Source organism: Podarcis liolepis, assembly GCF_965112155.1.
Source record: "Podarcis liolepis genome assembly, chromosome: 9".
NCBI lineage: Eukaryota > Metazoa > Chordata > Lepidosauria > Squamata > Lacertidae > Podarcis > Podarcis liolepis.
The window spans coordinates 23,466,039-23,493,967 of NC_139564.1; the positions used below are offsets into that span (position 1 = coordinate 23,466,039).

At 40.1% G+C, this 27,929-nt stretch overlaps 1 protein-coding gene and 1 long non-coding RNA gene across 11 annotated transcripts in view; one reads left to right on the forward strand and one right to left on the reverse strand.

The window, feature by feature from the left end:
• AIMP1 (aminoacyl tRNA synthetase complex interacting multifunctional protein 1) overlaps positions 1 to 26,565 on the forward strand; it is a 37,092-nt gene extending 10,527 nt beyond the window's left edge. For 4 of the 10 annotated variants that reach the window (XM_083459327.1, XM_083459329.1, XM_083459330.1 and 1 more), the window contains 6 exons: positions 4,052 to 4,185; positions 7,482 to 7,595; positions 9,173 to 9,337; positions 10,851 to 11,059; positions 14,476 to 14,644; positions 26,310 to 26,565. In XM_083459327.1, coding sequence (XP_083315453.1) covers positions 4,071 to 4,185; positions 7,482 to 7,595; positions 9,173 to 9,337; positions 10,851 to 11,059; positions 14,476 to 14,644; positions 26,310 to 26,476 — 939 coding nt within the window. In that variant the 5' untranslated portion in view covers positions 4,052 to 4,070 and the 3' untranslated portion in view covers positions 26,477 to 26,565. Of the gene's footprint in view, positions 1 to 1,743; positions 1,838 to 4,051; positions 4,186 to 7,481; positions 7,596 to 9,172; positions 9,338 to 10,850; positions 11,060 to 14,475; positions 14,645 to 26,309 lie in introns of those variants that run through there. The other 6 variants (XM_083459328.1, XM_083459331.1, XM_083459323.1 and 3 more) reach the window with 3 other exon arrangements.
• LOC310686190 lies at positions 15,696 to 26,299 on the reverse strand. Its single transcript, XR_014515756.1, has 2 exons — positions 25,628 to 26,299; positions 15,696 to 24,929 (listed from the first exon to the last, which is right to left on the reverse strand). It is a non-coding gene; the product is annotated as an uncharacterized lncRNA (long non-coding RNA).
• Positions 26,566 to 27,929: the final 1,364 nt, after the last annotated feature.

A 27,929-nucleotide genomic window follows, 5' to 3' on the forward strand; every position in this document is an offset into this window, starting at 1 on the left:
ACTGCCTGAACTAGACAACAGAGATTGAAATCCTAGCAGTTCAAAATAGATACACTAGTCATAGGGAGACTTCTCTGTTGTAACAGAACCTGTTAAAAAAATTCCCTGGTGATCTATTTTCAGCTGTTATCAAGATTATCTTACATATAGTGCTACTGAGGAAGTGCTTAACCTTGTACTCTTAGTTTCATTGCTTTCTTTGAGTAACATCACTGTCCTGTACATGCTTACTCAGAAGTAAATTTCTTGTGAGTTTTGTGGGGCTTACTCCCAGTAAGTGCAGCTTAATAGAAGAAAGTTTAAGTGGAAGTATACTATCTTACAGATCACACATTTATTTATTTATTTATTTATTTATTTATTTATTTAATAAATAAATCTGTTGCGCAGGTAGGCTGAAATTGGTAGGTTTAAGCAGCAGTAAAAAGTTTATGAAGTGATTCAACTGAAATCTGCTAAGTGCTACTAAAGAGCTCTCAACTAAGCTTCCGCAATGTGAATTGAGTAGGATCGTGATTTGACTCGTTCAAGAGTCCCGCAGCTGAACTTAACCTACTGAAGTTCTCATATTCTACCAAAACAGCTGTGCTAGGTTTTTTTAAAAAAACAGTTTGCAGCAAAGTTTTTATTTCTGTATTTGTTTAAATGCTGACATTTGTTTCCCTTGCTTAATCCAAACGGGGGGGGGGATGCTTGATCTGCCTTGTGTCAGTGTGGCTGGAATACAAAATCTAAGGACCTTTGCTTGCATTCTCTCTCTTTTTTTTTAAGCATTTGTTATTTATGGAATAATAAAGTCATCGGCTGTAGGATATCACACACTGTGACCTGGCTTGCATGTAGCTCTAAGCCAAAACTATGGCTCAATGTGAAATTGTGAGTGTGCTGGTTCCAGAGTAGAGATAACGGCCACTACATTCCTCCCTTGTTTCTCCTGCTGTTGCCCTGCCATGAGCTAACCTTGGTTTGGCTGAACCTGCCATGCGAACCTGAGCTTGTGGGTTGTTGCACTCCAGATAAACCACAAGCTATAAAACAGTGTCCACGGCTTGTGATTTGTCTGGAGAGGACAAACTGCAAACTTGGGTTTGGATGACACCCTATGTGAAATTGTGGCTATGCTCAGCACCTGTTGTCTCTTGTCTAGGAAACCTCACGCATTCTCACTAAGCCATGGTTTGGCTTAGTGATACATGTGAACTGGGCCATTCTTGCTTGATCATTAAACCATGGTTAATTACATTCATGCCATTCCACAGTCCTGTACTAGTGTCACTCTGGCATAAAATGACAGTCACTGCTAGGCTCTCTCACTGTTGTTTCTGAACACAAATTAAACAAATTGTGAAATATTTGTAAAGCACGGATAGGTTACTTTTCAATCACTGCAGCTTTGAAGCAGTAACTGTCTTATAGTTGAACCCATAAGTTATTATTGGAGTAGAAAATTGAAAATCTGTTATCTCTTGAATGACCAGAGAGCTTCCCAGAGTGAAAAGGGGGAAAGCCAGAGGTGTTGGCTTCAAAAATTCTGCCGTGTAGCCATAAAACTCATTAATCCAGCAATTACTGTGGCCAAATTCAAGTGGTCTTTCCAGCCTTTCAGTATGATAACTCTGAAACTAGTACATTTCTGCATGCATATCATCTGCAGAATATTTTCTAAACCTAAGCACTAGTCCAAATATATGACTGAAATACCATCCTAATATCTTGTTGAAGTGGTGTATTTATAAATAGCTGACCAGGGCCAGTTGCTGCCGAACAGTGTGGCTGGGTGCTTTTGGATCTGGTTTATGCTTTCAGTTTCAGCACTGGACCAAATATTAATATTCAGGTAATACAGAAACTAGCAGAATAATAAGGGTTGTCCCCTCTTTTTTAACCATTCCAGTTATATGGGCTTAAGAAGATAGATTTCTTTTCTTTCTACTTGATTTGACAGTGCATGGCATAGTGAACTGTGGGTGTAAAAGAATGACGCTGGGTAAAGTGATTATGTTTTCTATCAGACAACTGTTCTGTTTCTTTGACACATGATTAAGTGCAGTCATTTGGGGGATTCCTTTATTGTTACTGTCCTCGTTATTTTGGTCTATAAAGCCCAGGATTGCATTTAATACTGATTTTATGTAACTTGCATGCTTTCTTAAATTGTCAGGGTATATTTTTGGATCCTTAAAACACAGTTTGCTAGTAAGAAGCCTCTATTTCTTTGTTTAAATGCTGTGTCTGAAGTGTTAAGGCTTGTATATTGAAAGCAGATGCTTCAGAAACGAATTTAAAGAATAATACTAGGCTAGATAGAACCAAAAGCACAACTTGTGAATATCACAATGTCTTCTTTGTTGTGAGATCTCTTGGTTCATAATTATTTTATCAGCTAGAATTGTTCTCAGATTAGCAAAAAGAACCCAGTGTTTTTCTCAGCATTAAATAAATAACCAGATAATCATGTCACTGAAGCAAGTTATTCCCCTCCAATCTTCATCAGAAATTAGTTTGATTTATAGCTGTGGGTTTTCCCCATAACATTCCTGTAATTACAGTGTATTAGAATAATTAGAATAATGTTTCAGCAATCATACAGTTTCTGCTGTCTACAGTATTCTATATTTTGTAGAGTACTTGGGGAAAACAACCGTTCTCATTTCTAGTGCTGTTGTAGCAAACGGAGGGAAGAATAGAAAACAACATTTGGCTGTGTTTGTCTAGTAACATAGAACATCCATTTAATCCTGCATTAATTTAAAAATTTCCCTGGAATCAGGACTGGAATCTAAAACCTACTTGAGGCCTTTTTTCTCTGAACATCAGTCCTTAAGCTTTAATCGCTAGGTTCTTTTGGTACGAAAAGAAAGAAAGGGGAATCTTTGAAAACCAGGAATTGCATGATGCAAAAGGTGAATTGCTTTTCTGTTCAGATTACACAAGATGTTTCTTAGCCTTTTTGCTCTGGATCTTCATGCTCATAGAATTAAACTACAGCTTACTGCCTTGAAGTTTATACTTGCACTGTGAATTTTCCTCTTATATATGGCGGTTTCAGTCAGTTTTGATTATACAAAATTCTTCCTTTATATCACTTCCTGGAGATCTATAACGGATACATGCTGCTTCTGTTTTAGGCTTGCTGTTTTAGGTTTGTTCAGAAGTAGAGATCATTATTAACTATGTGCTCTTTTTTTAAAAGGTATAATATCATTGTATAATATATTTTCAGAAAAAAAATAATATGAATAACTACACTGGGTAAAACCCAAAGTAGCAAGAGCATATGTCTGCTTGTGTAATGGCACTTTTACATCTTCCTTCCCCTTCTACCTCCTCCCAAATGTTCCGGAGGGGTTGGAGGACCTTCCAGAGCAAATATTGGAGGTGTGTCAGGGCGGAGGCAAGAGGGGCTAGGGCTGGAGTGGGGAAAAAGAGAAAGTTCTATTGCAGAAATGGATTTCCATGCACACATGGGTCAACATCACCGGATGTTGCCCTTTAACTTCCATAGCCCTTCCAGTGTTGACAGTTAGCAAAGTTATTATTATTTTTTTACTGATAAGTTGGCAGTGCCACACAAAACCTATGGGCCCCCAGATGTGGTTGGACACCCAAGTCCCATCAGCTCCAGCCATCATGGCCCAATGGTCAGGGATGATGGGAGCTGGAGTCCAGCTACCTCAGGAGGAGCACAGGTTTCCCACCCCTGCCCTACTCCTTAGTGCTCTTTTGGAAATCAATAGTGGTTAAAACGACCTAACTTTAGCAGACTCAGCCTTGCATTATATAAAAAGTAGAATTAAGAAACATGTTTGTTACAGATGGTAGACCAAAATCACTTTTCTTCCAGAATACTGGAAAATAATGTCACACAGCAAAATCAGCTTGAAAATTCCTTTTAATCTGAGTGTTTTAAGTTAGACAGGGCAAACCCAAAGGGCTCTATTGTTAGATGTTCTACGGCGCTGGCAGTGGCTGGTTCTTCGTCAATTCAAAACAGAGCTGCAGATAATTGCATTAATAAAACGTTCACATCATCCTGTTTCCTTTTATTTAGGTTTTTCGTCCGTTCCTTGATGAAAATGGCAGCCAACAACGCAGTTTTGAACAGGCTGGAGCAGAAGGGTGCAGAAGCAGATCAAGTTATCGAATACCTTAAGCAGCAAGTGGCTCTTCTAAAGGAAAAAGCCAGTAAGGCATCAGTCTTTGACCTTATCATTTAAATGTGCTTTGTCATAAAACTTGCATGCAAAATCTGTGAGCAGAGTTGAGAATTTCTTACTGTGAATCTAGCCCAGTATATAAACCCCAGAATTTAGGTTATACCTTCCCTGCAGCAAGCAATAAACGTGCTAAGTTTCCTATCATTTTAAAAAGCAAAGGAATTACCAGGTGTCAAAACAGCATTGATACTTGGCAGGCCCCCAACCTTAATTATTGTCATGGCTGTAAAATGAACTCCTGAATTAACTTTTATACTTGATGGCACAAGGTCTTCTCTTCTCAGGGAAGGTACATATGGAAAAGGTATGCCAGGCCATGTAGGGCTTTATGGACAATAATAAACACATTGAATTATATAGAGAAAATAATTGTCAGCCACTGCAAATGTCCAAGCTGTTTTCAAGAACATCCTCTATAGAGCGCATTCAGTAGTCTAAACTGGGAGGCCAGTACCTTCGTGATTTAACAAGGAATAGGAGCCAGTGCATAAAATTCAGTTAATAAAACATTTCTATCAACTATTATCTTCTGGGCATCCAGGTTGAGTGCCAGGACTAAAAGTGTGCCAACGTTTTAAGGATGATGCGAGCACGTTGTAGCAACCCAGAAAACTTAAAATGGAGGATTTTTACAGTGCATTCTGCATTGTGGCATGCTAGAATTGATCTTCTCCTGTTTTTTCCAAACAAACATAAGATAGGTGTCCCAATATTGAACTCATTTAAATAGTAGGTGCTGCAGAAATGTAGGAGATGGTGTGCACATTTGTAGCTCCCAACCACAAAATGGATTTGAAGTATAGCATGTATATTTTAATGCCTTCCAAAAGATGTGTGTATCTTGAGAATACTCACTCACTGGATATTTTCATACACAGTTCCTTCAATTTAATAATACGGTGAAGACACATGGTTCAAATCTGCTTGTTTCTAGAAGTGTTTGGGTAGTTTTTATTTATTCTGCTGGTTCCCATAGATTTTAATTTAAAAGTTTTAGAGTTGTGGTGCTAGTTTGAATTTTTGTATATTAGTGTGTAAACTGCCTTGAGAGCTCAGTTCAGGCCTATTAAATCAGATCTGTGTCCCTCTGGATTTTGTTGGACTATAATTCCTCTCATTCTTCACTATGTTGGCTTGCACTGATGGGAGTTGGAATCCAACAGCATCTTGAGGGTCATTGGCCCCCCATCCCTGTATTAGATGAATAAAAATGTAATTCCTATTTATGGGGAGGGGAGAGTTAAAATCCACGGGGTGCAGAAATACTAAGCCCACTTTAAAGAGCAAGATAGCAAACTCTTGCTCGTGTGTGTGATACCAGAAAAGGGCCAAGTCCAGTCCTTCTCAAGGTGCAGAGAGAATTCTGCTATAACTAGAGCTGACTTCTGAATGGTGGCATCCTCCTCTTAAAGAAAAAATACTGCGTGAGAGCTGTGTAAATGTAAGCCACCTGACTCTGAAGAATTTACAGTTTTCTTCTCTAGCATTGTTAAAAGCCCACCATATAAAACCGCCTTATAGAAATCAGATGATTGATCTGTCTCTACGCTTGACTGAAAGATTCTCTCTAAGGTCTTGTTTATAGGCTATCCCACCCCTAAACTCATGGTCCTTTAACAAGAGATTATGGAAATGGACATACAACTTTATACATGTAGATCATGTGATTGATAACTAAGCTTTTAGCCCATGCTGTGATAGTGCTAATTAATAACTTTGTGCAGTTTATTGTGACTTTAATAACCCTTCAACAATTCTTTTGCATGGATTCTTAATTGTTTGCTTTCAGCATTGATTTGTCCAAGAGTTGGTTGTGATACCTATGAAATTCTTTGACTAGGTCAAGATTAAAAAAACCACAAAGCCCCAATCTGTGTTATATAATGATCTAGAGCCACAGTTGAAGCTCTTTAAGCATATTTTTACCTTTTGTTATGCTTATGTGCTTGTGTACAAAACCATTATATATTCCAGTGGTTTAAAGCAGGCTTTACTGACCTCTAGCACTCTATAAAGATTTTTGGACTTCAACTCCCATCAGGCCCAGACATACCGCATGCTGCTTGGGGCTGATGGGATTTGGAGTCCAAAACATCTGGGGGGCACTAGAAGCTGACAAAGGCTGCGTTAACATTTGTGGACTATAGCACAAAGCGAAAAATAAGTGTCTGCCACCTTTTTGATTGTATTATCTCCAGGTCCATGGTTTTTTGCATATTGTTCAGTGTGTCTAAACCAAAGCCTCACATTAAAAAATTAAAATTCCAAAGGAGTCATTTTGGCCTAGAATCAACAGACAAATGTTCTGCTTATAAATACAAGAGATCAAACTTTTCAACAGTTTCTGCATTGCCCTCAGGTAGTGCCTCTAGAGTTCATTTCACTATAGTTTACAGAGAAATGCTCTGTCATCTTCCTTCCACCCCTGCTTTCCTGATGTAGTTATAAGGAAGACTTTTAAACTAAAGAATAAACAGTTTGGCTATGCATTCCATTGTAATAGGCATACAATACAGTTCCAAATTGTATTCCCGCAAGAACCTTAGAGCAACAGCTCGTTTCTCAGAGCAGGTGCCAAGGAAAAGGGGAGCTGGGGGGGGAGGCGCCCAATGTGATTAAAAAGTCCAATTTTGGCTATGCTGTGGAATTAATTGAAAAAATACCTAAGACTCAGCAGTAATAACAGATATTAGTGTGTCATTTTGACATTTGTGTGGGATGGTAAAATATCTTTAATAACTGAGAAAACTGAGGTGTTAAGTAGCTATATATGGGCATTCTGTGGAAAAAGCAAAGGCTAGAACTCGCATCTCCTGCTCTCATTTCCAGAACCTTAATGGAAAAAACATCTTTCCTTTTAGTTGCTATGTTGAGACTTTCTCTGTTGTCACGACTTCCCCCCCCTCGTTTGCTTTTTTTAAAAAAAGCTGATAGTTTCCGTTTTCCCCCCTACAACAGAATCAATCTGGAATTTGAGCCCTGCAAGAAACTCCTAATGTGCTCTGTACTCCCGTATTTTTTTTGTCTTAATTTGATTATTGCCCTAGGGTTTTTTTTTAATAGGAAAGGGTTTAGAGGGGGAAGCATAAAGAAGAGCACTAATGCACGAATTGTGATTCTTCTGTTTTTTGAAGTTTTAAGAATAAGTGGGTCTTAAGTCAACTTTAAACCCTTAAACCCTGAATTTCAGAGTTGTGAAATTAAGCTTTCCCTTTATGACAGTATTGTGTATGTGATTCCTAATGGAGAATTTGTCTCCTGTAGTCTTGCAGGCATCTCTGAGGGAAGAAAAGAAGCTTCGTGTAGAAAATGCCAAACTGAAGAAAGAAATTGATGTGCTGAAACAAGAATTGATCCAGGCTGAAATTCGGAATGGAGGTGACTGAAATGGGGTTGGGGGTGGGAGAGCAATGTCGTCTTCAGTCTGCAGAACACTCATTTCCCATAACAAGGGGAGAAATATTAGGGAGGCACTGAAGGGACAAAGTGTATTTTGGAGTGTAGAGTGATATTTACCCCAATTCTTAGATTTATGAAGAAAAATATTGGTGGTAAGCTACTTGTCTGGGTAGTATTCACTACCTGTCTGACACCACCTATACATTTTGTTCTACTGCATCATAGCAAACCATAGTAACATTTGCATGCTACACCTTCTGAAATGTTACTCTACATGCCTTTAGGATCTGGAATGTTGTGAGAGGCGAAGTTGAGCCAGCAGACAAACTGGAGCATCAAGAATCAATCTTGGGTGCACCTTTTCTCAAATACGCAAATTCTAAGCAGTTTTGGTTGAAAACTGCTGGCGGAGGGGAAGAAGGGATAAACTGGAATTTTATTTGTGTGTGCATGCAAAATACATACAACCCTTATAAGTGACATTTTCTTATTAATTCTAAAGAATGAGGGGAGCTGTCCCAGGGGGCAGGAGATGAAGAGGAAATCCTGTTGCACAAGCAGAAATCCGATTGCAAGATATTGGAAGCCGTTATCCACATTTTGCTCCCTTCAAAATTGTGCATACAGAAATATTTTCTGCGAGCCTCTGAGTTTAAGTACATAGAAATTGCCTAAGTTTGTAACTTACAAACTTAATTTTATGCTTGCCATAGTGTACTAAGAACTTTGTGTACTAGGGACTTTGGCTACCGTATATATGCAGCCAAATGAGATGATAGCATCCAAAGGATAGGTGGTGTTATCACTTAAAGAGTGTGTGTGGTGCACTCTGCAAGTAAAAAACTTGTCTCATTGGAATGAATGGGTGGAGAAGAGAAATGTTTTAGACCTGTCCAATCCTTGTTGTGTTGGGGGAACACTCAACTGTAAACCACTTCAAAAGCATACGTTAGTAACATTATACTAATTTTATGTACTATGTTAGTAATATTATATTATACTATGTTAGTAATCTTATACTAATTTTATGATGTGCTTGTCCGCTAGCTTGGTATGAAGCTATTGTCCAAAGCAATAACTTCAACCTATTGATCTTTATATTTCAATGTATTTCATCCCTATTGTTTCTAATCTATTTTAATCTGCTGACTAAAATGCCACATTTAGCTAAGGCTACAATCTAACTTGGAAGCAAGTCTCGGTTCAATCAGAATTTATTCTAATTAACGTGATTGGCACAATTAATTCTTGCTGCTATCAACAGTATGATTGCCTATTAATTCTCATGATGCTTACCCATAAAAGCCAGGAGGATTAAATTTAATATGTGTAAGTGAACCCAGACATTTGGAGATGACAGAATCCCAATATTGAAATTTATCCCTGCATTTTATTGTTACTAATATTTCACAAAACCTTTGAAACCTACAGAACTCTCGTTTTTGATTAATGGATTGAATTTTAGCATTTTATACATTTTATTAAATAAATGTATAATATTCCTGCATTAAATATATCTTGGCAATGTTTTGAATCTTTCTTTGTGTTTAATGTAGTGAAACAAGTCTCTCTGCCACCCAGTGAAACACCTTCTGCAACAGCATCCTTTTCAGAAGAAGTCTCTCAGCCCGCCGCTGCTGCAGCGGCCCCATCTGGTCCTAAAGACCAAATTAAAGGAACAAATGAAGAAAAGAAGAAAAAGGACAAGACGGAAAAGAAAGGTGATTTTACATATGCTACTTGGAAATGTTTGAAGTTCAGTGTCATTAATAAACACCAGAAAGGAGTGTTATCAATGAAGATGTTTTTCAGGAAAATTATTCTGGACTAGGTTAGGCAAAGTGAATGTCTGTGTAGCTTATGTGAAATAAAAGCTTGGAAGTAACTAATGATTTCCATTTAAAAATGCTCCAAAATTTCCAAAATAATTTAGTTTAATACAATATCCTTAGAAATGAAAAGAGAATTGTTAGAATTGGAGGAAACAAGTGGGGACACGAAACAAACCTGTTGTATGGTATCCCCACTTCTTGTTCAGTGCTCCAGCCATCTTGGAACAGGGGCCATATAGTCCGGGGTGGGTTAATAATAATAATAATTTATTATTTATACCCTGCCCATCTGGCTGGGTTTGCCCAGCCACTCTGGGTGGCTCCCAACAGAATTAAAAGCACAATAAAACATCAAACAGTAAAAACCTCCCTAAACAGGGCTGCCTTCAGGTGTCTTCTAAAAGTCAGATAGGTGTTTATTTCCTTCACATCTGGTGGGAGGGCATTCCACAGGGTGGGCGCCACTACCAAGAAGGCCCTCTGCCTGGTTCCCTGCAACCTCACTTCTTGCAGGGAGAGAACCGCCAGAAGGCCCTCGGACAATGGGGGTGGAGACGCTCCTTCAAGTATACTGGGCCGAGGCCGTTTAATGCTTTAAAGGTCTGTACCAACACTTTGAATTATGCTCAGAAACATACTTGGAGCTGATGTAGGTCTTTCAGGATGGGTGTTATATGGTCTCAGCAGCCACTCCGGGGGGGGGGGGGCAAGGGGGAATCGAGAGGAGGATGTCCTGAACCTAAGTGATTTATTGCCATGTAGGTGCAGTTGATCAAGAAGAGTTCCTGGTCAATGGGAATGGGGGGAAAGAATCTTTCCCAGCTTCCTCCTTCCTTGCCAAGCAGGCAAGATTCCTTTCACTGCCACCTCTTTCCCCTTTTTCACAACTGATACCCTTAACAATCTAGCGAACGCTCTGTGGTTTAACTGTCCTCAACATTCCACAGTCCTTGAAGAACAAGGACTACTGAGAACAAGTCCTCAGCAGGCCAATTGTGAAGGTTCTAGCCTACTTGCAGTAGATTGAAATTAATGGACCCAAGTTGGTTAGGTCCATTATGAATCTTTGTTTTTTAAAGCTATATTTACAAGTTAATATATTTCTGTGAGTCTAGGGATCCCGTCAGGTATGCAGAAATTGTAACCTTATTTTTTGGTAGGTGCATTTTGCTTCTAAGCAAAGCATTAAAGGAAATGGTACCATAATTCTATCTAGTTATCCATGTTTAAGGAAGCCTGTTGTCACATGGTTGTAATGTTTTGGGTCTCTGTTTTGAAATCAAAGAATGTTAAAATGTACCGTGGGGTTTCTTTTCAGGCAGGGAAAAAGAAAACTTGCTTGAATTGCATTCCCGGGGATGTGTGTGCCTGTGTAATTAAATGGCTTCCGATTTTGTTTTAGCAGAAAAGAAGGAGAAAAAGCAGCAGTCAGCTGCGAATGATGACTCAAAGCCTTTAGATGTTTCCCGACTTGATTTTCGAATTGGTTGCATCACAGCAGCAAAGAAACACCCAGATGCTGATACTCTGTACGTTGAGGAAGTTGACGTGGGAGAAGCAAGCCCTAGAACTGTTGTCAGTGGTCTAGTGAAACATGTTCCTTTAGAAGAGGTACATAAAGAATTCCTTTGATACTTCTTTTTCTTTGCTAAATAAAGTTTATTTTAAATATTTAAAATTGGTTTTTTATAATAATTCAACATTTAGTTTTGGCACTTAAAGTTATGCAGCAGATGGATACTGAGATAATCTCAAGTTCACGAACTTATTACTTAAGAAACAAATTAAATAGAGGGGAGCCAAAACAAATCTAGCTTCTGCCAGCGTCAGAATCCGACTCCAGCAACAGCCCGATGAACCTTGGTGGTCCTCTTCCTGTATGCAGCACACCTGGAGTAGCTAGTAATAACTTCTCAGTCTGCATCTTCCTGGCCAAGGGTGGGGGGGCCTGTGGCTGTGCCCCTGCAGATGTTGCTAGACTACAGTTCCCATCATTCCTGATCATTGTGGCTATGGCTAATGGGAGTTTGAACCCAACATCTGCAGGACCACAGGCTCTCCACAGGCATATTTCAGTGGAATGTGCTCTTCTGCTCTTGTTGCTATATATAGGATGCTGCGGGAAGTGGGTCAAGGTACGATGTCTCTTCGACTTTAACCAAGTAGTAATGCCACTTGAGCTATTGCAGCCTGTCTGTCAAGCAGAGGATGCACTAAGAATGCCTTTCATCCATGTGTAAGGCATAGCCATATTTCCCAGAAGCGTATGGAGTTTTCTTCTCTTGGGATTTAAGAAGCCCCTAGCAGGGAGGAAATGTGAAACAGTATTTTCTAGGCTGGATCTCTAGGCAGGATCTAGACACATCAAAGAAGTGACTCACTTAAATGCATTGTCAACTTCATATAGGGAAATCCTGTTGGTGAAAAACAAGACTCAACAGTGCCATCTGGGGTCATAGTATTATAACGCCTATAAAGCGCTTTATCTTTGCGAATGTAGCTGAGTCCCTAATTCTGCTATTCAATAGCAAAACACATCTTCTAATGTTCTGGGTAATTTTGAGTAAATGTGTAACTTGAAATTATTTCTTCTAATACTGGTGGAGGAGGCAAAAAAATATTTTGGATGTAAACTTCTCTTGTTTCTTAACTTACTGCTAGAAAATGCTCAACTTTCACATATGCATCTCTTCTGTCCTTTGTCCATTTTGAAGGATGGGGACATACCTTGAAGGAAATCAGGAGTGCCCATGTACACTATCACTTGAATGATAGAATCATAGAGTTTTAGAGTTGGAAGGGTCATCTAGTCCAATGTTCCTGCAATGCAGGAATCTCAAATAAGGCATTGGTGACAGATGGCCATCCAACCTTTGCCAAGGAAAGAGAGTCCACCATATCGCAAGGGAGTCCATTCCACTGTCGAACAGCTCTTACCGTCAGAAAGTTCTTCCTGATGTTTAGTTGGTATCTCCTTTCTTGCAACTTGAATCCATTATTTCAAGTCTTACCCTCCAGACTCATTAGGTAGGAGCTGTATAGTTACTTAGTAAAAGGACCCCTGACCATTAGGTCCAGTAGTGGCCAACTCTGGGGTTGCAGCACTCATCTCACTTTATTGGCCAAGGGAGCTGGCGTACAGCTTCTGGGTCATGTGGCCAGCATGACTAAGCTGCTTCTGGCGAACCAGAGCAGCGCACGGAAATGCCGTTTACCTTCCCGCCGGAGCGGTATCTATCTACTTGCACTTTTTGGCATGCTTTCAAACTGCTAGGTTGGCAGGAGCAGGGACCAAGCAACGGGAGCTCACCCCGCCGCGGGGATTCGAACCGCCGACCTTCTGATCGGCAAGCCCTAGGCTCTGTGGTTTAACCCACAGTGCCACCCGCGTCTGTGAAGCTACTTAAGGCATGCCTAAAGATTGAGGAGTGCAATTCTTCTTCTTTGCCCTTTTTTGGCATTGTCCTCATTTTCAGCCTCTCCCCAAAGTTCAGGAATGTTTGAAAAACTCACCTAAGTTTCAGAAGAGGTTTGCCATGAGCAAGGGTGGTAGCTCAGTAAACATGGACGCAGAATTCCCCTAGACCTGCATAATTAGCCCCATGGATAGTTGTGTTTGCATAGAGCACTCATTGGGATCTACTGCTCACTTTTTCTCTTTCCTAGGAAATATAAAAAGGACATTCCACCCCATAGTCAGCTCTGTGTGTGTTTTGGTAGTTATATTATACCAGCAATTGCAATAAAAATATGAGAGACTGTTTGTTGTTGGCTTCATCTGTGTCCCAATATATTTTGAAGCATCTAGGGCATTGTGTTTTGCCTCTTACATAAAATACAGTGGAATCTTCACAATCCAGACAGCTTGAAGGACACCCACACTATACGGAACTGCAGTAACGAAAACATCCTTTCTGGCTGAACATATTGAAATAAGCCAGATCCTGAATTTTAAGCAATATTTATCCAATATAATATTCAGGAGAAGGAATTCTGTTCCTTGTTCTAACAGTTCCTGGTGTTCCAAACATCCCTTTATTACCTCAGTTTAAGACAGCTGGGACTGCCTTAAATTTATCCAACAGTTAATTGTAATCAATGAAATCCCAATGATTTTAAGGCAGACTGTTGCATATTTTTATACATAAGGTGGTTAGAAATGGGCTGCAGCTTCCAACCTAAACTTATTAATGTCTAATAACCATTTTTAGTCTCTTTCTCCTCAAGTTGGCAAATGTCTTAATTAAAAACTGCTGCTTAAATTACAATTTGTGTGGAAACACGAACATTGGTTTGTATGCCTGGTTTGAATATTTTTGATATTTTTGAATATCATCAGTAACTTTATTGTCAAAGATCTTTTTTGATTTCTGTCTATTAAAAGAACAACGATCTGTTTTCTTGACCAAGTTGTTAGTTGCAATGTTCGCTAATGAGGCCTCATTGTTCTGCTTATTCATTGTAGCCTTCCCTAGTGGGGGGAAGGAAAAAACCCCAGAAGCATTTGTAGTTTTAAATAAATGAATTGCAGTGCACATTATGGACAACCGTTTTGATAAAATATGCTTCAAAAATGTCCTCCTGTCTTTGGATTAATTACATCCTGAATGGTAAACCACCTGGGCACGCTTTCTCTGATTAGTTTAGAAGGATGTTTTTACAAAAATTCCTTAAGTAACTGTTAAAAGTTGGAACCCAGGACCACAAAGAATGGAAAGTCAGTAAAACATTGTTTCAGCTATTATACCCAAGCACCAGGACACAATGTTGTCTTTATTGCACCCTCTTGTGTGTCTGTATTAGAAGACAGTTATCCTTAATTGTTTCCTGGCTTTTACTACTGAATTAGTCTTGAAAGAATGTTAATTGTTGCTAACATATTTGTATCTGCATACTTGGTGTTTTTGTGTGTTTTACTGTGTGCAGTTGCATGCATTAATCCCCCCCCCTTGCTTCCTCATTGTGAAAGAAATGCAGAGAAGCCCAGCTAAATTTCATTTTTGTTTTAACTTATGTCCCATGTACAGATGCAAAACCGGATGGCGATATTTCTCTGTAACCTGAAGCCGGTGAAAATGAGAGGAGTTTTGTCCCAAGCCATGCTGATGTGTGCTAGCACGCCAGAGAAGGTGGAGATTCTAATCCCTCCTAGTGGGGTTGTTCCTGGAGACAGAATTACATTTGAAGGTTTTCCTGGTAAGCAAAAGCATCTTGGAGATGGGGATATCAGAAGAAATTGCTGAGGAAATATATATCAACATGTACAGAAACCACATTATCCAGTACTTTTCTCATTAACGCTAATGAATGAAATAATACTTCCCTGTGAGTGTAGCCCAGTGCATGCAAAATTTGCTGAAAATAAGTTCGCTTTTTCTCTGCACCCACCTACACCCTACATGAAGGAACTTTGAAATGCATTTGTGAATTGTGTGTGAGTTGGTTGGTACAGTGGTACCTCGGGTTACATACGCTTCAGGTTACAGACTCCGCTAACCCAGAAATACTGCTTCAGGTTAAGAACTTTGCTTCAGGATGAGAACAGAAATTGTGCTCCGGCGGCGCGGCAGCAGCAGGAGGCCCCATTAGCTAAAGTGGTGCTTCAGGTTAAGAACAGTTTCAGGTTAAATACGGACCTCCAGAACGAATTAAGTACTTAACCCGAGGTATCACTGTACTTGCCAAGAGGAGGAGGAGGAGGATGTCACTATCAACTTGCAGAAACTGGTAGAACTTGTTAAGCAGTGTCTAACAAATGCATGGGTTTGCACAAAATAGACTTAATTTTTTTAAAAAGGGATAAAGCTGTCCTGTATTTGAAGGAACTAGACACTGCCAGGTTGGGGAATACTTGAGAATTGCCCAGGAAGTTAGTGCTTTAATGAAGTACAAAATTTTCATATTGAAAAAGCATTAAACAGCAGCACCAATTACAGGTATAAATGATGGTGTAGAGAGTGTACCAGTGGTATATTTTTACTGAGAAATTGTAGGGAAAGAACTGGTGCATAGGAAGGAAAATGACATGGTTCCAGTAAAATGGTCTTGGTTCAGATAAAATGTTAAGAATAGAGAGTTGTATCCAACTCTTATTATTATTTTTTAGAAGACATCTGAGGGAGGTCTTGTTTAGTGAAGTTTTTAATGTTTGATGTTTTATCATGTTTTTTATATTATGTTGGGAGTCTCCCAGAGTGTCTGGGGAAAACCAGCAGATGGGCTGGGTATAAATAAATAATAATAATTATTATTAATTTATTTTATTTTTAATATGAGTGGACTTTCTCTTCCTCCTGTGTTCCTCCTGTGCCACTTAACCCCCTGTCTGCTCTGGAGAATCCCACAACTGTACAGACCAAATTTTTATTTTTATTTTGGAGGGGGGCACAGAGGGAAAAGGAGAGGAAGGGGAAATGCTGTTGCTGGGGCATAAATTTGTCCCACTTGCGCAAGAGCATGGTTTAGTGCAACCCAGGGCTAACTTTTCTTGGATTTTTAGTGACTTTACAACATGAGTTGATGGTCCATTGGTTGTAGATTTGTAACCGGTGAGTTTTTAGCCCATGCCTAAATGGTAATCCTGTGCCTGCCTGATGCTCTTTGGAAGTGAATTCTGCAGGACAGCTGCCACCACACTAAAAAGGCTCTTCCCTTGGTAGACATAAGACAAACTTCCAGAACCTACAACATTACCAAAAGTGTCATTCCTGAGGATCTAAGAGGCTGGGCAAGTGTATATAATAAGGAGTTCTTGGAGGTAACGTGGTGCCAAGTTATTTAGAGTTTATGTACCAAAAGCAAGGTGTCATGCAGTGTTGGTACAGCACTCTGCACCAGTTGCAACTTCTGGACCCAACCTTAAGAGAAGCAACACATAGATTGCATTGCCATAATCTTAACCTAGAAGCTACTTTATTTTCTACGAAAGGCAACATATATATTTTTTGTCATCAAGACTTGGAGAAAAGAGAGAACAACACAGACTGTATATTATCCAAGAGCAATCAAGTTGGCTGTTTCCCATTGATCTGGCAATATAATATGATAGGCTTAATACCACGAACATAAAATCAAAGAAGGCATTGCCCAATGGACTCTGCAGTCAATAACAAACCAGCTTTTCAGTTGCCGAAATTGTGTTGCCGTTTGAGCCAAAAAACACATCTTGTCAAACATTCTGTATCCCTGCAATGAACGGCCATATGCCTCCCAGTGGAATTGGCTTAATGGATATGTGTGTCCGCTGTTTGTCCACATTAGAGGATGATTAGATTAGATTTGCACTGCTTCTAAATGTAGAGATTCCATGTGTGGCTCTGTTCTGACATTTATTGAACTGATGAGAGCATATGCCTTTAGATGTTGTCAAATGGCTTAAAATGCAGGTTCATGGTTGCAATAAATATTTTTTTATTAGCAAGGGCTATAGTGGCTTCTAGGATAGTTAACAACCGCACTAAAAGTACTGTTTATGCATCATTGCAAAATGTGCACACTGCCCATTTAGCTATCAGAATTGAAAAGAGTGATAGATTATACCAAATTACATCACCGCTTTTAAAATGAAAATGTCTGGGGGGGGGGGACTGCAGTTAATGTTTCTTTCCCCTAGGGCCTATTATCCCTAAATGTCAACCAAACAAATGTTTTCATTCCCAGAGGTTAATTTCTAAAATTCTACAGACACGGTTTTTTGTTTGCTTACATGAAATTAGATTTATGTGTGGAAATCACATGATTATAACCCACCATATTATAGTTTCTTGGGCGTTCCTCCTTTCAAGTTGTGTGTGTGTGTGTGTGAGAGAGAGAGAGAGAGGGAGAGAGAGAAAGTTTACTAAACATGTAAACAGTATTTGATTGATGAATTGTTCTTTTACAAGTCCTTTTTAAAGTTTCCAATATGATGTTTATTTTTTAAAGGAGAGAAGTGTCATCAGTCATAGTTTATTTTCTAGCTAGTTCTGATAAACTAAGAGTTGTTGTCTGTCATTTCTAAACAAAACAGGGGCATGATCCATAAATATATGCCTTTTTAAAGTGTCAGTGGAAACGTTTTTCTACTTTGACCTGCATATCAAACTATAGCATAAACCAGGCCCTCCAGATGTTTTGGACTACAATTCCCATCATCCCTGACTACTGGTCCTGTTAGCTAGCGATCATGGGAGTTGTAGGCCAAAACATCTGGAGGGCCGCAGGTTGGGGAAGCCTGGCATAAACCATAGTAGTACTTCTGAAAGAGCATCATTGCATGCATTCTTGTGAGTTGACTGTCTTCTTAATCCTAACATCATTTCCTTCTCTCACACTTGCCTAAATGCTTGTAAATGATTCTGTTAAAAGCTTACTGCTCATCTATTTCCATTTAGAACTTTGTATTAGGAAAGCAAAGGAATGTTCAATTGCCATCACCCCCCCAAAAAAGTAAAAAAGAAACAAAAAACATGCCTCTACAAGTGTTCTAAATCATTGTTAAATATGAGTTTTGTTTTAATGTGCTTTTGTCCTTATTAAAAATTACCCCATTACACTTTGAGAAAAGCACTTGAAGCTCCAGTTGTTGTTTCCTTTTGGGGATGCTTAGGGTCCAGTTGTAATTGGATATGGCTTTATTGTAGGTTGTAGTTTTATTTTTAACTGGATTTTATTGTTGCATCTTATTGATTTATAGTCTGCTTTTGACAAAGTACTTCACCAAAGACCTCTGTGTAAACTTTGCAGTCATATAAGAAGAGCAGAGGTCCTCTTTTGGATCAGGAATTGGTCAAGTTGCAGGAAGCAGGGAGTAGGAATAAATGAACAGTTCTCTGAATGGAGAGATATAGAAAGTGGAGCCCCCCAAGGAATGGTATTGAGACCTGTGGTTTTTAGCTTGTTCATAAAAGATCTAGAACTGGGGGTGAGCCAATGATGAGAAAGTGCCCCCCTCTTATGCAAGGGTTTGGTTCCAGGAGCCTGTTTGCTGGCAGAGACCTTGCACTGCCTTCCCAAAGCCCAGTAAGCGAGGAAAAAGCTCACTGGAAGCATGGGTGGGGAAACGATAAATAAATGGAGAGCTGAGAGTGGTGGTTCTCCCTGTTGTTGTTTAGTCGTTTAGTCGTGTCCGACTCTTCGTGACCCCATGGACCAGAGCACGCCAGGCACTCATGTCTTCCACTGCCTCCCGCTGTTTGGTCAAACTCATGCTGGTAGCTTCAAGAACACTGTCCAACCATCTCGTCCTCTGTCGTCCCCTTCTCCTTGTGCCCTCCATCTTTCCCAGCATCAGGGTCTTTTCCAGGGAGTCTTCACTCCTCATGAGGTGGCCAAAGTATTGGAGCCTCAGCTTCAGGATCTGTCCTTCCAGTGAGCACTCAGAGCTGATTTCCTTCAGAAAGGATCGGTTTGATCTTCTTGCAGTCCATGGGACTCTCAAGAGTCTCCTACAGCACCATAATTCAAAAGCATCAATTCTTCGGCGATCAGACTTCTTTATGGTCCAGCTCTCACTTCCATACATCACTACTGGGTCAGTTTTCCCTGACTCTCCATTTATTTATCTCCCCCCCCCCCCACACCAATATAAGGAGATCGCATAAGTAAAGCAAGCACAAGTTGCAGGCTTACTGTACTAAATTATTCAGGGCCATTAAAACGAAGAGATTCTGAAGAGCTCCAGAAGGACCTCTCCACACCGAGTGGATGGGCAATAAAATGGCAAATTAAGCGAAGTGAAGCAAGTGTCAAGTGATGCACGTTGAGGCAGAAACAGTTTTACATATATTCTCATGGGGCGTGAACAAACCCAGGAACCTTGAGGTCACAGTAGACAGCTGGATGGAGATATTGACCCAGCATGCGGCAGCTTTGAAAAAGGCGAATTCCCTGCTTCAGATCATTAAGAGAAGAATTGAATATGCCTCTGGATACCAGTTGCTGGAAATTGCAGGCGGGCAGAGTGCTCAAGTCCTTCTTTGTGGGCTTCCCAACCAAGATAACAGGATGCTGGACTAGATGGGTCATTGGCCCGATTCAGCAGTCCCATCTTACTTTCTCAAGGAAAGGAGAGTTGGAGTAAACTCCCCCCCCCATATAAATTGCTTATGAAAGAGTCTCGTCTTTCCCCACCCCAATCCGTATTACATACATGATTCAAAGGTTGCACTGAGGAGCTATACAGTGTTGTGTGAGAGAAGACTTTGTGAACTTTACCACTGCTTCCTTTCTGATAGGAAACCAGAGATAACTCAGGAGTTTTAATAGTTCCAAGTGAAGGATTTATAACCCATTTTAAGTAAGTTCGGTCTTCTGAGGCTATATATCTTAGCTGCGGAATAAAACAGTGCTCCCTAAAGCACCAAAGGGAAAGAGCTGCTCACAAATCTGGTAGCTGTGAAATAAAGGCTGTATATTCTCCGAGAATATGCTGTACCGAATAGTGCAAGAGTCTCATTCTAACACCACAGCATGTTTTTATTTTGTATTAATTCTCTTGATACTGTGGTATAGGGTAAATAAATATATGAATGGGGGGAGGGTCTCTATAGGAAGATGACTAGTTTGCAAAAAAATGAAAAAGAAAAAAGGCAAAGGTGGTGGAGAAAAGATGAATGATATAGAACTGTTAGAGCTGCCTCACTTTTTTAATTGAACCAACCAACTTAAAGAGAGTGTCCCAACTTGATTTCTTCGTTTATTTAGTAGATTTATGTTGTGCTTTTTGATTGAAGAAGAAGAGTTTGGATTTGATATCCCGCTTTATCACTACCCGAAGGAGTCTCAAAGTGGCTAACATTCTCCTTTCCCTTCCTCCCCCACAACAAACACTCTGTGAGGTGAGTGGGGCTGAGAGACTTCAGAGAAGTGTGACTGGCCCAAGGTCACCCAGCAGCTGCATGTGGAGAAGCGGAGACGCGAACCCGGTTCCCCAGATTGTGAGACTACTGCTCTTAACCACTACACCACACTGGCTCTCACTGCCCACAGAGCAACTCACATCATGAATATAATGCAAGGCATACATTAAAAGCCAGATACTTAAAATAAAGCAAGACCAACCCAGCTGGAGCAGGTGCCTGATGTGGTCTTTGCCTGCTTCCATCTCTCTCTCTCTCTCCCCTCTTAATTCCCACCTAGCAATTGGTCTTAGCTATCTTGAAGAGGGAAAGTGGACATCAACTGCAGAAGCAACTTTGATGTCCAAAGCAAGGAAGTGCAGTTTATATTTTTGAACAGCACATTGGATCACTTTCTCTTTTTAACCGTTGGTGTATACCATGGCTCCTCGCGGGCGATTGGAACATACTTTTATTTACATAATAACCCACGACATCTGGAAAGTTTGAGTAAGGACACAGCGCATGCTGTAAAATTCCTTCTGAAACCACAACCTGCTGGTTTAGCCATTAGTGGCTCGCGCTGCTGAAGCTTAAACGTGATCCAGGGCCTGTGAAGCCCTGTTGTTAATTCCCAGTGAATTTGGGTCCAGCCACTTGCTTTTACCAGAGGAGCAGAAATACTCAAGTGTAGCGCTCTGCTGTGCCACACAGCAGCCTAGAAGTAGTTCTCCCAGGAAATTTGCCCTGACATACTTGCGCATGTCATTTACTTGCATTCATGCAAAGACAGGAGCTGTGCGCAGCAATCTCTGGATTCAGTTTGGGAGCTCATTGTCTTTTTTTTAAAAAAAAATAATAATTTATTTGGTTTGTCAAATTAACATTTTACAGAGATATATCAAACATAAATAATAAAAACAAGGTTCCGAGAAATCTCCTGGACTTCCATCCTCCTCTTTGTGGGTCCTATTATTAATCATTTCCTCCTGCATCATTTATGATAATCCAAATCTTTTACATGTCCATTGTGTCCAGAATTCACCCTTAAACTACAAGTGATATTCCAATCCCACTAACAAGTTTAACTGTTTACAATGGTCTTTTAAGATAAGTTATAATTTCCCCCCATTTCTTATTAAAATTTTGGTCTTACTGATTTCTGATTCTTCTGGTCATTTTAGCCATTTCGGCATAGTCCATCAACTTCATCTGCCATTCTTCTCTGGTAGGAATTTCATCTTTCCATCTCTGGGCCAATAACATCCGTGCAGCTGTGGTCGCATACATAAATAGTCTTTTCTTCTCCCTTGGGATTTCGGCACCTAGGAGCTCATTGTCCTTCAAGGTTATTTGCCCCAAGTAATTGATGTGTGGATGCCTCTTGGAGGCAGTAATGAGTCATATGAGTCGTCACTGCTTTCACAGGTTTCGAATTCTGATCACGAAGGGCCTCTCTGGAAAAGCACATTCAAAGATACTATCTTTCTTGTCTTCCTTTAACATGAACAGGATAGTTTACTCAACAGAGCAAATTTTAAAATTCTAGTTAAATACGAACTTACTGTAGCTTTATTTAATACTCAGTTTAGACTGGGGGTGGGGAATGTGTCTATAGAGATTGCTGGACTGCAGCTCCCATCATCCTTGACCATTGACCATGTTTGCTGGATCTGATGGGAGTCGGGAGTCCCGACGACATCTGAAAAGGGGCCACAGATTCCCCATCTCTGGTTTGGACTTTTTCACTTGGAAGCATGTACACATTAATGGCTTGAAACCCAGTGAGCTTATCCACCCTGTTGCATTTCAAGTTGCTGCACATACCAGAGATTGGGCAGGGATATCTTCAACCTACGCCCATTGTCTGATTCATTTGCATGCACAACGGCTGCCTAAAATGTACACATCTCAACTTAACTGCAGCTTCCGTTTTCAAATCAGGTGGAAACTTCTTTGATGGAAAGCCCATCAAATGGGAGTATTTATCGAGAAGCTACAAGATACCTGTGGATTGTGGCGAACGTTGTGTACTCTGCTCCAAACACTAGCAGTGGGAGCCCACTGGACCCAGAATAAGCATTAATGTGTACACTACCTTAGTGTACTGTAACAATTCTGAAGAGAGGCTTTTCTGGGTCTCGAGTTCCTCACTTACTGGAGGAAAATATCTCTTTACTTACTTTGGGCCTTTCACTCAAGCATCCCATGCCTGTTTTGTTCCAACTTCTGGTATGTTTTCAGTGCTTGGACGAGCCAGCGCAGCAGAGCAGTATAATGCCTGTCAGTTAGCTTTTCTGCAAATTTAAAGAAAGCTAACTGCTCTCCCCAAAGAGTAGAAATCATGAGTTTTCTCCCATCTTATTTTTAGCTGTCCTTCACAGTGGTTGTTTCTCTTGCGAGAAGGGGATGCAGAGGGGAGGTTTACTGTGGAACGCACAACACAGTGCTCTGGTAATGTTTAAAAGTGGTGCCTGTGCTAATCTAATACAAGCCCACCACAGATCCCAGGGGAGCTTGCCTGGGTATTCCAAAGCAAGTTTTAATAAGATCCAGAAGGTGTTTGTGTAATAAAAGCCAGATTTTAATTTATTCTTGAAAACTAAATTTGCTTTTATAATGTTTGCATTTGAAAAGGATTGACTTCACCTTTGGGGTGATATAATTTTTGCTTTGCGTAGAATTCCCCCCCCCCCCCCGTATCTAGCTTACTCCAAAAGTTGGGATGGGGGTGGGCAATGATTTGTTTGTTTGTTTGTTTGTTTGTTTACTATGGGGCAGATCATCTTAAATATCCTCTAGGGCAGGGCCGGCTAACCTGTGGTCCTCCCGATGTTGTTTGGCAACCCCCATAATCACTGACCATTGGGCATGCCAGCTGGGGCTAATGGGTGTCAGAACTAGCAGCATTTGGAGGTCTACAGGTTAGCCACCCTGTTCTGGGTGCTTTATTGTTTCTCTAAAAGGTGAACTGTTTCTCTATAAATTACTCGCTGCCTATGGCTGATGCACTGAAGCTTCTCTTCGTCACAAGCCGATCTGTTTAACAGACTTGTAGCGGGTTAATCATAATTAACTCTATGGCTGTTGCTGAGGTGGAAAGCTGATCCCCAGCCATCTGGTAGTATAATTGGGTTGCACCAAACTCCAGCAAGCTCCATGAGGAAATGCTGTGGCCATTTCTGCGCTCAGCTTCTCTGACATATAAACCTGATGTACTATTAATACATTTGTGGCCAAAATTAATCAAAGGTGGCTTATGGGGCAGTTGCACCTGTAAGCATCTAGTATGCTCAGGATGAAATCAGTTAGTGGTTGTTGTTTTTCGGTTCCCTTTCAATAGTTAACGCAGAGTTTGAATGGAAGCAAAGAGTTTCTGTCCCCACCACACCCCTTATTGCTGCAAAGGACTAGAATTGACAGGCATACAGCTGTCGCTAAACGATAAGGCATTTGGATATTTCCAAGCACCCAGAAAAATCATAAATTGATATTTGCCTCTGGTTTGAGCCCATTTTCAATCCCCTTAATTGTAAGTCATTCTTCAGTATGAGATTATGAAATAAAAGCAGATTGGAGGGGGATTACCGTATTTTTCAGTCTATAACATGCCCCCATGTATAAGACACCCCCTATTTTGGGGGACTAGATTTAAGAAAATGGGGGGGAGACACTATCCGTGTATAAGAAACCCCTTAATTTTTGGCATTATTTTTTAGGGGGGGAGAGAAACCTAGTCTTATACACGGAAAAATACGATAATTTAAGAAATGTCATGGACGGGGATCCAGATAAGTAAGCAACTAGCTCTGTGCTCCCCAGGGAGCTTTGGGCATGTGTTTATTGAGTAGCAGCCCTCTCATGACACATGGCAAAATCAATATTTGAAAATGAGAGGGGGAGAAGGGGGCTTTAAAAGGTTTGTGGGAAGCAAAGAAGGAAAAGGCAGAAATCCCTCTTGGCTTGCCCAAAGCCCTTACACATGTCTAAAGTAGCTCTTCTAATTTACAGGTGAAGGGGAAGATGTAAAGTAAGTGGTCTACTAGGTTAAGGCATCTTTTGGGCAGGATTTACACTGTTGTTGTTTTATTATATTCTGCTCAGAGGGGCCAGTGTGGTGAGGGGTGGTCAGGATGTGCCACTGCCCCAGATGAAAATATATTACTACGAACAATGTTCCAGTTCCTATTTGAGAACTGGTAAGTTACCAGTAAATTGTGCAAGTTGCTTTTGTTGCCTTTTAAATAGTCTTGGGTGCTTTCTGCCTTGTGGGCTTGAGTTTTGAAAGGCTTCATCAAAAGGAATGGGCAGCCAAAATACAAAGTCCATTCAGCCCGTACTAAGATGTTAAATGAGGCTCCTAGCTGGCAGAAAGGCTGATAATGAAAATGATTGTTATTGAGGCTCACCATTGTTACAGTTTGTTGCACTTACTAGAAGGAATTGTACAAAAGAGGATAAGATATCCCAGGCCATTCTGGCTGGACAATTTAAATCCTTGTTTTATCAGCATTAAATTATGAACTGAAACCTGCTTGTTCTTACAAGCAGGAATAAATAACATATTTTGTATCTTTTCTTTCCATTGTTGGTATGCATACATCATTCAGAATCCTATAGGTTTAGACCCAGGCTTCACCTTCTATGAACAGAAGGGTTTTGATCTAGAGGAGCAATAACAGTGGTGTTTGGGCAAGGGTGGGTGTGACATTTTATGATTTACCACGTCCCCTGCAGCCCCCAGCGTATAATCCTCCACACTGTCCTGGAAGGCCCCCTAAATTAATCTAAACTGTGTGGAAACGGTACTGAGGGCTGCAGGAAAAAGTGAGTTGTCAAAAGTCATCTCTTTATGCCATCAGATCCTATGGGCAGAGTCTTCCCCTACCCGTTCTTTCTCTAGCTCTGTTTTTCTTGCCCGTGCAGCTGGTTTCTATGATGTGTTTTGGTTTGCTTTCTTTATTCTACTTGTGAATTCCATTGAAGTTTTTAGTTGTTATTTTTATTTAAGAATAGGTTGGTGTCATTTGACGTTGGTCCTAATACTGTATACCTAATTTTGCAATACAGCAGCTCCATGAGCTTTCTGAAACCAAGAATTCTTTCAGCAAGCACGTGTACCTAGCGAATGTATTAATGTGGACACTAATTGCTGTATGAATCTTGCACTAGGGGAATAAGGAGTAAAGCATTACTGCTGCTCGGAATGGCCTCTCATGTTTGTGATGGGAAGCAGAACACCTAGCTCACTTAAATAGTTCTGATGATCTTACTCTTGGGCTTTGTATTATTCCACTATTGTGACTCCCTTAACCATTCACAGCAGTTTCAAAAAGTAGTAGGAAAAGAGCATTAGACTTACTTTCCCTAGCTCCAGCTTTCCACAGAATTGGTAATCCTTGTCTGCTTCCCTGTTTTGAACGTGTCTGAGTGATTAAAAATAATAATAATGAGTGGAGTTAAAATATTTTGTTTTGTCTTTGCATTCCAGTTCCTCTCAGAGAGATGCTTCATATCTAATCTACTTGTGGATAGCTATTGGAACAAATGTTAAGCATTGCTATTAATAACTAGAGTCTGCTCCTAACCAGAATTTGAAGTTATGGCTTTATAACTGGTTTCATATTCAGGTTAGAAGCAAACCACGGTGAGTGTTAAGTGTGGTCAATAGTAATTATGCAGGCTAACCATGGTGCATAGCTAACCATGGTGCAGGGTGAAAGGAATTGGCGTGTGGGAGGGAAGATGGATGAGGGAGGGGAGTTTGCAATTTCATGGCACACTTTCCGTAACCTTCGGTTTAAAATAAAGGTTCTTATGACTGTGGCAGCCAAGAGTTCTTCCTTTTAGCCTGCTAGATCTGTTACAGTTAAACCCTTTACTTGGTGGGTAAACTATTTTATATGGATCAGAAAAAGAACTCCCCCCTCCAAAAAAAAATGTACTTAATACATTGATTTCTAGCAACTCATGCTCCAATACATTTTGAAAGGAAACAGTCTTTAAAATGATTTATCCTGCTTTCATGTCTGTCTGTTTTATAGGTGACCCTGAACGAGAACTTAACCCTAAGAAGAAAATATGGGAGCAGATCCAGCCTGACCTTCATACTGATGGCCAATGTGTTGCTACGTACAAAGGAGTGCCATTTGAAGTGAGGGGGAAAGGGGTCTGCAGAGCTGCTACCATGGCCAACAGTGGAATCAAATAAACATTTATCGGTTCTGCAAGCGCTTTAGGTCATTTTTAATGGAAAGGAATGCAAACACAATTAAAAACAAATAATTGCCTCACCCGAAACTATGCTCATTCATTTTTGTACACCTGTTACCAAATAATGAGTTTCCACGGCTAACAACTTCATATTTCTCTTTCATTGCTTCCTGCTTTCTGGAATCTGAATATAGGCATTCATTAGGTGGAGCGTAACTCTTGCTTTCAGGGCAAATGGCTTTTAAAAGGGCAAAAGGAGATTCAATTTTTGTGAAGTGGGGAATAGATTAAGTCAAAGGAACCAGGATAATGATTATTTGGTGGAGGAAGAGTCGGAAACGTCTAAACAACAACAGTTAGATAAATTGTGTGTGTGTTTGGATGGATGTGCAAGTTGACTTTGCCTGCTAAGGATAGTGAGTGACTGTACCATACTATAATTGCTTTATATTAAATCATATTGGAAAAACTACAGCTGTAGTTACTGATCACTTAATAACCGAAATCACCAATTGAGCTAAATTTGGCATACAAATATTACCTACAAGTTCCTACCTAAATTGAATTTGAGAAGTAGGCTAAGATGAAGACTAGATATGACTCAATTAGATATGACCTGATACCAGAAAATCTAAAAGCTGGTTTTTAAAAAACAATATAAAAAATGCCATAATGAAATTTTATGTCATACATTGCATTTTTTTTATTTTTAAAAACATTTCTAGCCTTTCATCACAAGCAATCCCAGGGCATGGTTCAGTAAGCAATTTAAAACTGAAACAAAATAATAATAAAACTGACTTGTATATAACATACCATTGTTCTGTAAAATTATATCTGGCATTCTTTCACGGGGTATTGAAGATAACAGTTCTGTTTCTTCCAAAATGGTATAAATGCATTTATGAAGAAGAGACGGAATGGAGCACAGATGTGGAAATTATGGAACTTTGCATTGCAATTTAACTAAAAGAGCAGGGCTGGTTAATATAAATGAATTACAAATGGGCTGGGAGAAGGTTGGGGGTGTCTATGATGGGAGGGAGAACCATATACCCAATAGTTTGAACTAAACAATGGTTTAGAGTGCACTAGAGGTTTGCTCCCTTCCTGCAACACATCACAAGTTTGGGTTTGCATAGAAGCCAGACTCTGGGTGCCAGCAGAATCAGGAGCAGACCATTGTTTGTTTTAAACTCTGACTTTAATGTGTGCAAACCAAGCTAATGATTTACCCCCTGTTAATCGTTTTGTGAATCAGGGAAGTACAGCATTCATAGGAAGTGTTCAGCCAATGAGAGAGGTGAAAATGAGAGGTTAAGAAAATTCTTGGGTTGAGTGCAGGAGACTGATTTGATCCTGGACATATGGTGTGGAAACAAGCCCTGTTTTTTCCCATAGGCTTAAGTAGTCTAGTATTAAAGTTACTGGGCAAAATCTAGAGAGATTAA